This window comes from Lontra canadensis, unplaced genomic scaffold (assembly GCF_010015895.1).
Source record: "Lontra canadensis isolate GAN:19392208 unplaced genomic scaffold, GSC_riverotter_1.0 scaffold142, whole genome shotgun sequence".
NCBI lineage: Eukaryota > Metazoa > Chordata > Mammalia > Carnivora > Mustelidae > Lontra > Lontra canadensis.
In genome coordinates this window covers 1490730-1500368 of record NW_022631136.1, presented here as the reverse complement: position 1 = coordinate 1500368, position 9639 = coordinate 1490730, and the positions used below count along the sequence as shown (strand labels likewise).

Below are 9639 nucleotides of genomic sequence, written 5' to 3'. Positions count from 1 at the left end.
GCAGATGGGCGCAGGGCCCTGAGTGCCCCTCCATAGCAAGAAACAGGTCCAAGTCCAGAGGAGAGCCTCTAGATGCAGGAACACCTGCATGCCTAGGCTCACAGGAGCACCACAGACACGCACTCCCACGCACACACGCACAGACCCACACGGCATAAACATTCTGGCAGGCACAGGCTCACATAGGTGCACACAGACGTGCCCAAGTCCAGACACACAGGAACACTCCCACTGACACATTTTCACACACAGAGAGACACAGGCACACACCCAGGGGCTACGCACAGGTATACAAGACCATGCGGACCCACAAAGTCCATGTGCCCAGGCACCCACAAAAGAGATGCATGCACAGGCCCAGCACATATCTCCCTGTGCACAGGCCTCTGTGCGGACGCGTGCATACACACACACACACACACACACACACACACAGTGACTCAAACACCAGCTTTGGAGGGAGGGAGCCACGGTGTGAGAGAGTCCTAGTCAGCTGCCCTTGATCTTTCCCTTTTTTGCTCTGGGCTATAGCCCAGGCCCTCCCCCTACTCCACCCCGCCCCTGACTGGTTGTATAAATTCCTTCCCTTTGCCCCTTTCCAGCACAGCCTACTTGGACGCCTGCGTAGCAGCCCGGGTTTCTGCTCCCTCCTGGCAGGCCGGTCAGGATCGCAGCATAGCAGCAAGCAGCATGGGTAAGGAGGGGGCCTCCTGGCAACCCAGTACCACCATCCTGCTGCCCACAATACAGGGACTGACAGAAAAGCTGGGTGGGGAGAAGCTAGTTAGGGGACGCACTGTCCCCACCCCTACCCCTGCATTTCCCACTTCAGCCAAAGTTTCTAGAGCTGCAAGGAGAGGAGGGTGGGTGGCCCTGGACCCCCACGTGGGTTCCCACTGCAGCCTGGAGTTAGGGGCCTTTCTGTAGCTGGGAAAATCTGGTAGGGGTGGAAGAATACGTAAGGAGAACCTCTTGTCCCTGGCTGTTACTGGAGGTGAAAGATAATCCTCATTCCAGCCCTGGGCCAGATTTTTACTCCAGAAAGTAGGAAACCCAGGCCTTTGGGGCCAGTTCACTCTCTAACCACCTTGAATCCCCTTGAAAGGGAATCAGAGCCACACACTCTCACTGTTCCAGTACCTCCCACCCTCCCAGTCCCCAAAGTCCCCCTGTTCGCTGTCCTCTGGCTCCCAGATGTCAGGCTGAGGAAGAATTTGGGTCTGCTTGGGATTATCGATGTCTTTGTCCCTTGCATCTGACTCCTGGACTGGCAGAATACCTAGCAGCCAGCCTGACACTGGGAAGACCCAGTGAGCTTCCCCTGGGTTCATCTCAAATCCATTGGTGGTCAGAGATCTTGCTTGAGGCTCTTAGGACAAGGAGGGTGCTTCCCAGCAAGCACATCGATGCTCCTAGGGACCTGGGGTTGCACAGGGCCTGAAACACTGGGAGTGGGGTGGGGAGGGGACTATGACGCAACCAGCAACACCACTCTCACACCTTCTGTCTTTGTTCCGCTTTGTGGGTTTCGAGTCTCTGTCTTGAGTCTTGGAGTTTTGAATCTTCTGTGTCCAGCGACCTCCTTCCTCTTCCCCCTTGCCCTCTGTGCCAGGCCCTGGCACAAGTCCCCTTAACTGTTTTGGACTGGACCTCTCACCCTCCCCCATCCAGCCCAGCCCTCTCTTGGGGCACCATCTGCGAGCCCGGGATTTCTGTACCCTCACCCCCTCGCTTTCTGGCACAGCCCTACCCATATTTATACAGTGCTTTTCCTTTACAAAAGTTCTTCGTGAATACCTTGGCTTATTTGACCTTCGTAGTCACCTAGAAAAGAAGGTAAGATACGATTACCCCCTTTCAGCCAAAGAAAAGGAGAAAGTGAAGAGAGCAGGTATCAGATCTGGACCTTGAAACTAGATTTCTGCACTCCAAAATGCTGTTGGCACTTCTTGGCCTCCTGTCACTAGGCTGCCCTGAGTAGAGGACCTGGTTTCCTGGCTGAGGGCCTGAGCCCAGGCTCCTGGGGAGACTTGACTCCTAGCTCCTCCTGCCTCCCCCTGCCTCCCCCTGCCTCCCCACGTGCGCCCCCCCCCAGGCCCCCCCAGTCGACGGCCGTGGCCAGACTGGCCCTGAGCCAGGGCAGGGAGGCAGCGCCCGGTCCTGTGATCTCCACTCCGGGATTTCCTCCAGCCTGCCGCTCCCTCTGGGCTATTCCTCAGCTCTTCTCCCGGTCTGACCCCAAACCCTTAGGCTGAGGCCCAGTCCCTTGAGCCCCCAGCTGACTTTGGTCCGGTAGAGCTCTGTGGCTTCTGTTGCCAGACTTAAGGGACAAGGAGGGCCACACCCTACAGCTCTGCTGGGTGGGCCTCTGAGCCCCCCCCAGAGGTGCACCAAACACAGATAAAGGAAGTGGACTAACTGGTAGGGGTACAAACTGGTCTGAGGACATCCAAGTGGTGACAGCCCTACGGCCTTGAACTTCAGCCTCCTGTTCCCTACCAGACCTTTAGCTAAGTCACCCAGGTTCTGGCCAGCAGCCTGGGGTCAGGACCCAGAAGGGAGAAAAACAGGAAGTGTCCCAGGTCTGGGTAAAGATACTGTCTTGTGACAGAGTCGAACAGGTACCACCCTTGCTAGCTGGGGGACAGCCAGGGCTGACGGGCTCTGATCGAGTCCAACGCTGCACACTTGACGCACCTTCCTGTTTACTGCTCCTAAAAGCCCACTGTGGTGTTCTTATTACCTTCTTTTTACACTCCATGTGGAAGTGGGTTAAGTAACTTGCCCAAGCGCCCATGGCTGGTCAGTGAGCAGCTGGGCCTGGGGAGCAAGTTGTCATGGTTACCGCTATAGGCTCAGCCTCTGCTGCGCTCACCCTCGTCCTGCCATCCCCTGGGTCCTGCTTGAGTGTCTGTCCATCCTCAGGTCCTACCTGTGCAGCTCTTTCGGCCACAGGCACACACACACACACACACACTCTCTCTCTCTCAGCAGAGCTTTCAGGGGCAGGGAGATGGGTGGTTGTGATGGGACCAGAGTGGACACACGACCTGGGACAGCCTGTCTGCCTCGGCTAGCCGGTGGCGGCACATGGGTGATGGCACATGGGGAAGGAGCCCTCACCCTCCAGAAAGTGGTCCAACCAACATGCCCCATTGTTTCCACAGCTACAAAATGTGGGAAGTGTGGACCTGGCTACCCTACCCCTCTGGAGGCCATGAAAGGTCAGTGAGCAACATCTGAGAGCCCCCCGGAAAGGAATTCTACAAGCCAGTACCTTCTACTGATTCCACGGCTAATGGGGGTGGGAACCCCGAGACCTCAGCCTTGGGCACACCCAGCACCGCCCCTATCATTCCTCTCCACCTGCCGTCCCCACTAACTGCTTGCTACCCTTCAGGACCCAGGGAGGAGATTGTCTACCTGCCCTGTATTTACCGAAACACAGGCATTGAGGCCCCGGATTATCTGGCCACTGTGGACATTGACCCCAAGTCTCCCCAATATTGCCAGGTGAGGTGGAGCTCCGGCACTGGCGGGCCCTGAGACCCTTCCTCCAGCCCTGGCCCCAGCGAGGCCCTTTCCCAGTTCCAGCCTTTTGTACCCTCCTTTGGCTGTGACTGTAGATTGTGTTCACTGCCCAAGGGCGCCCCTGAGGTCAGTGATGAATTCCCACCTGTGCAGTACTTCGAAGCCCAAGTGGATCCAGGGATCCCAGATGCATGGTCTGGGTGAGCACCAGCCCTCCCCCATCTCCCCTCGCAGGTCATCCACCGGCTGCCCATGCCCAACCTGAAGGATGAGCTCCATCACTCGGGATGGAACACCTGCAGCAGCTGCTTCGGGGACAGCACCAAGTCACGAGACAAGCTGATGCTGCCCTGTCTCATGTCCTCCCGTATCTATGTGGTGGATGTGGGCTCCAATCCCCGGGCTCCGAAGCTACACAAGGTATGACCCTGCTTTTGTTGGTGAGGGACCCGGAGGTGGGGGCTGGGGGAGGTGCAGTGGAGGGGTGGGCGTAGCTTTTCGGTTTGTTTGTTTTCATTTTCCCTCCCTTAAGCAGGAGCCTCCAATCCTTCCTTTCAACAAGTTGTTGAGTACCTTCTTTGTGCCAGGCACTCACTGCTGGCTGCTGGTGCTACATGCTGGCTGCTGGTGCTACAAAGTTAACTCTGGCAATGGCCGGGAGAAGCTTCTGGTCTCACAGGGCTATGAGACGGGGGAGAGAGAGAAGTCACTGCTTTCTGCCTGCAGAGTTAGCGGTCTCTCAGACTCTCCCTTGCTGCTCTGCAGAAGCTTCCAGATTGAATCTCTGCCCTAGTCCCACTGGGAAAATTGGGTCCATGTCTTGAAGGAAAAGAAGGTGGGGTCAGCAGACAGGAGTAGGGGAATGGGGGAGTCATGGGCAGGTCCCCCCCCCCGCCGGCCCTGGGAGATTTCTGATGCCATTCCTTATCCTTCTCCAGGTCATTGAGGCTGAGGACATCCATGCCAAGTGTGGCCTGGGCTACATCCACACCAGCCACTGCCTGGCTAGTGGGGAGGTGATGGTCAGCTCCCTGGGAGACCCCAAGGGCAATGGCAAAGGTATCTGCTGCCACTGTAGGCACACCTGTGGGGAGAAGAGATCCCAAGCTGGGGGAGGGATAGAATGACCTTCCAGAGAGAACTAGAGGGCTGGGTCTCCTCCAAAATTTAAACCATTGTCAATTAACTTCAGTTGTTCCCATTATTTCTATGAAGATGAAACCTGACACTTAGAAGTTATAGTCAGAACAGCCCACCATGAGGAATGTGGGCACAGACCTGGCCCCAGAAAAAGGCATACATTTGATGTCAGCCTTTATGAATTCAGGAGCAAGTCTCACGGCCCTTGGGATCCTGCATCTTCACATTTGCTCTCTCATTTATGGTAGAATTAGGACTGACACAAAATGTTTGCTACGTGCCAAATACAGCCTCTGAGGGAGCCACTACCAGGATCTCTGGTCTCCAGATCAGAAAGCGGGGCACAGATTGATAAATATCTTACCCAAAGTCACAGCTAGTGAGTTGTGGGTGGAACTCCAACCCAGGAATCCGGATCCAGCTGCGTCTTCATCACATGCCAGGCTGCTTCCCTCCAAACCTTACCCATTTTTGTCAGCGTCCTCCATCTGATCAGAGCGGAATATCAGCTACTTCTCAGAGACCGGAGGAATGTGACACTCCTAGATTCAGTAACACTGAGGAGTTGACATCTAGTTGTATTTGCAAAGAGTTGCCCAAGTGTCATAACAAGGGAAAATATGTTGGGCATTCATGTTGAATGAGAAGTAAATACAATTTGCCTGCTCTAAAAAAGAAAAAAAAATGTAGTGAGCGGAATGCAGCCTAGACTCTGGGAGGAAGCCCACATAGAATGGGAGGCTGGGCAAGAGAAGCACGGGGTGCTGAGTCCCAGGCTCTTGGCTCAAGAGGACAGAAAATTTCCCCTAGGAAGGGGATGAAATTGATGGCGGTAGGGGTACCAGAGTAAGTCCCCACCTCCCACCCGGTCCTCTGGGTGGGACCCTCTGGACACCTGAATTGAAGGAACTAGCAAATCCACTGGGAGGAAAGGGCACCTGGCAATGGACTTGGAGCCTCTTGGACATGCCTCAAGGTGGGTGACGGTAGCATCTCTATTGCCTCTACCTGCCACTTCCTTCCCTGCTCAGGGGGTTTTGTGCTGCTGGATGGAGAGACATTTGAGGTGAAGGGGACGTGGGAACGGCCTGGGGGAGCCGCACCTATGGGCTATGACTTCTGGTACCAGCCTCGACACAATGTCATGATCAGCACTGAATGGGCGGCTCCCAATGTCTTTCGAGATGGCTTCAACCCCGCTGATGTAGAGGCAGGTGAGAATCCCCTCCAGAGGCCGGCTGGAGCCTGGGCATGCGCACTGCTCCTGTCTGCTTGGAAACCCCTCTCCGGGCCTCTTCCTCCTATGAACCCAACTCTTGGGGTGATGGTATAGGATTGTGCCAAGTACTCTGACTTGCTTAGGCGTCTTTCTAATCCCTCCAGCTGGTTTTTCCACTTTCTGCCGGGGGCTGTGTGGAGGGTTTTGCCCACTGCCCCCTGCCCTGATCCTGAGCCCACCCTCTGGCCCCGTCCCCCACCCCAGGGCTATATGGTAGCCACATACACGTGTGGGACTGGCAGCGCCATGAGATCGTGCAGACCCTGCCTTTGCAGGATGGGCTCATCCCCCTGGAGGTCCGCTTCCTGCACAACCCCGATGCAGCCCAGGGCTTCGTGGGCTGTGCCCTCAGCTCCACCATCCAGCGCTTCTACAAGAATCAGGTGACATGTGTCCTCAGGCCCTCTCCCAGCAGGCCCAGGTTGTACCTCTGCTAGTCTTCCAGACCACGAGGTACCCCTCTCTCTAGACCTGGGCCCCTCTGCCTGGCTCTGCTAGCCCAAATTATCCAGGAACAAAATCCAAGGCCACCTGCTCTATCTCGCTTCTCTCCTAAACCCTCAAGTCCCATTTATTTGTTCAAAAATTATTTGTGAGTTTCTACAGTAGGTACTGTGCTGAGTGCTGGGAATGCAGTAGAGAAGCCGACATCATCCCTATGTTAAGGGGCCCATGTGGGCTTAGACCCTGGTGTAGGAAAACCCTGAATCTGCTGTCTCCCTGTAGACAGCGGGCTCTGGAAAGACCCAGCTCCAACCTCAGCCCCCCAATCTCCCAGGCTCACCTCTCTGCCTCCTCACCCCACCCCCACCTACCAATACAGGGAGGTACTTGGTCTGTGGAGAAGGTGATCCAGGTGCCCCCCAAGAAAGTGAAAGGCTGGCTGCTGCCCGAAATGCCAAGTGAGTGCCCAGGGGAGGGTGGAAATCAGGAAGGGACTCCTGGCTTGGGGAACGAGAGTCCTTAAAGCCTCAGTACCACACCCCCACCCCAGGCCTGATCACGGACATCCTGCTGTCCCTGGATGACCGCTTCCTCTACTTCAGCAACTGGCTGCATGGGGACCTGCGACAGTATGACATCTCTGACCCACATAGGCCCCGCCTCACGGGACAGGTGGGGTGCTAACAGAATGAGGAGCCAGAAGGAGGGCGGAAGAAGAAGTCTGGGGATGAGGGAGAGGGTATGAAGTGGCTGAAGGATGTTAAAGGAGGTGGAGGGAGAACAAAAATGGGAGGCTGGGGGATGGCACAGCCCAGGACTATGGGGAGCTGTGGCTACCCGCGGGGAGTAGGGAACATGGGGCTAGCTGTTCTTTCTGCGGTGTCCTCACCTCCCACCATTATCCTCCCTTATGCTCTGGATCTCCCCACCCAGCTCTTCCTTGGGGGCAGCATCGTTAAGGGAGGGCCTGTGCAAGTGCTGGAGGACCAGGAGCTGAAATGCCAGCCAGAGCCGCTGGTAGTCAAGGTGAGGGGCTACCTCCCCTCGCCCTCCCCCTGGAAGCCCCCTCCTCGCAGCCCCCATCCGGGCTCATGGGACCCTCAGATCCATGCTGAGGAAGTATGGGGTGGGGGGGGGCATACTCCATGATCCCCCTCCAAGGACCCATGTGTTGCCATGGGGCTGACCCCCTGGTTTTCCCAAGGGGAAACGGGTACCTGGAGGCCCCCAGATGATCCAGCTTAGCCTAGACGGGAAGCGTCTCTACGTCACCACGTCGCTGTACAGTGCCTGGGACAAACAATTTTACCCCGATCTCATCAGGTGAGAAGCAGACAGCCTGGGCTTCCCTCCCTCGTGTTCCTCTCCCAGAAGACTCCTTGGGCTGCTTCCACCCTACAGCCCCTGCTCCTTCCTTAGGACCTAGCCCAGCATCACAGACTCTTCGGGGAAGGGGATGGGCCACCTGTGACCTCTCTCTTTTCCCCTCCCTGTTCCCACCAGGGAAGGCTCCGTGATGCTGCAGATCGATGTAGACACAGTAAAGGGAGGCCTGAAGTTGAACCCCAACTTCCTCGTGGACTTTGGGAAGGAGCCTCTAGGCCCAGCCCTGGCCCATGAGCTCCGATACCCTGGGGGTGACTGCAGCTCTGACATTTGGCTCTGAAGTCTAGCCCTGGTAGCCACTCCATATCTGAGCCCTCATTTCTTCGGAGATCTGGCTTTGTTCTGCTCCTTTTTGGCCCCCAAACCTTGGCAGACTGTCCCACAAAAGCCAAACCTGAGGCTGCTGGAATGTGTTGAGTAGTGTCTTCTCTTACAGATCACTACTGTGTGTTGCTCCCTGGCTGTTTTTATATGAGCTCTTGGACATTATTTGGCCGAGAAATAAACTGGTGAACCTAGTGATCACCTCATCTCTGGGGGCACGGGCTCTGTGACTTCTCTTCTGCTGACCCTTCGTATCTTGCATAGGAAAGTCCTGGAGAGTACTCCAGGGGAGGGGCGCCTGGGTGGCTCAGTCGGTTAAGTGTCTGCCGAAGGAGGGGCGCCTGGGTGGCTCAGTCGGTTAAGTGTCTGCCTTCGGCTCTGGTCATGATGCCAGGGTCCTAGGATTGAGCCCTGTATCAGGCTCCCTGCTCTGTGGGAAGTCTGCTTTTCCCTCTCCCACTCCTTCCCACTTGTGCTATCTCAAATAAATAGGTAAAAATCTTAAAAAAAAAAAAAAAAAGAGTACTCTAAGGGAGTGCCTAGTTTATACTAGTGATGACAACATGATGCTAAGGGTGCTCTGATCTCTCCTTTATGGCCAGACAGAATGTGGAGCTCTGGGAAATTGTTGTCACAAAGAGACCTGGGAGGAGAGAGTGTCAATTGGTGTTCCTAAACTTTACTATTTTTTAAATCCATGCTTGCTTTCAATGAATGTAAAATTTCACCCACCACCCCCAGGAGAGTGTAGCGTGTCCCCTCACACACAAGGGACACTCCAGACCCCTGACATGGATGGTGCAATCTGCTGGCGAGAGTACTGGGAGAACACAGAGCTGTCAGGAGGTTAGGCCTGTCACCTCCCATCTGGAAGACAGGAATATGACAAGGCAGGAGGGCCGGGAACGTCAAGGTGAACCAATCCAACAGACCAGGCCTGGCCCTCTTGTGTCCAGACCTGGACGGTGTTTTAGGACCTTGCCCAAAGCAGAAATGTCTCCTTTTTCTACAATAGGTCTTTATTCTTCATGGAAGTAATGAGACGGGAGTGTCAGGAACCTAAGAGATAAAAGCTAGGCAGTTATTCTATTGAATCCTTTACGCCTCACCCAAAACAATACCAAGCAACATTCAGGTATCAACCTATGTTCTTCTCTGCCTTCCACAAAGGTGTCTTGTTTGAATCAATGAATGAATGAATGATTGAATTTTTAAAAGTTATCTTGTTTAAACATTGGAAGAGTCTAGGGCTCCCAAGATGGCCAGGGCATCCCCAGAGTGGAACACACTTCTTTCCTTTGGGGGTCTCTAAATATGCTCCTTGAAAGATCTACCTCCACTTAGTCCTGATTCCATCACCCTGCCTTACCTGCCATCTGGGCCAGGTTATCACATCCTTTGGAAAGTCGCCTTCACTGACTCCCCAGGGTAGGGGCCTCCTGCACTTAACCTCAGCATGCACATATGTGTCGTTATACTGTAACTCCCTGTTTATTCCCAATACCTGGCTTGCATCTTAGCACACAGCGTGCTCT

General features: G+C 55.1%; 1 protein-coding gene across 1 annotated transcript; it reads left to right on the top strand.

Annotated features, from left to right (window-relative positions):
• Nucleotides 1-637: 637 nt before the first annotated feature.
• On the top strand, nt 638-8334 carry SELENBP1 (selenium binding protein 1). Its single transcript, XM_032843580.1, has 12 exons — nt 638-694; nt 3168-3224; nt 3401-3513; nt 3766-3951; nt 4470-4590; nt 5703-5885; nt 6155-6333; nt 6774-6852; nt 6945-7066; nt 7328-7420; nt 7599-7717; nt 7898-8334. The coding sequence occupies exons 1-12, from the start codon at nt 691-693 to the stop codon at nt 8058-8060; spliced, it is 1419 nt and encodes a 472-aa protein (XP_032699471.1). The 5' UTR covers nt 638-690; the 3' UTR covers nt 8061-8334.
• Nucleotides 8335-9639: the final 1305 nt, after the last annotated feature.

Coding starts and splice junctions, on each gene's coding strand:
- SELENBP1 (XM_032843580.1), top strand. Junction 3,225..3,400: donor CCCTCTGGAGGCCATGAAAG/GTCAGTGAGCAA, acceptor GCTACCCTTCAG/GACCCAGGGAGGAGATTGTC. Junction 3,514..3,765: donor AGTCTCCCCAATATTGCCAG/GTGAGGTGGAGC, acceptor CTCCCCTCGCAG/GTCATCCACCGGCTGCCCAT.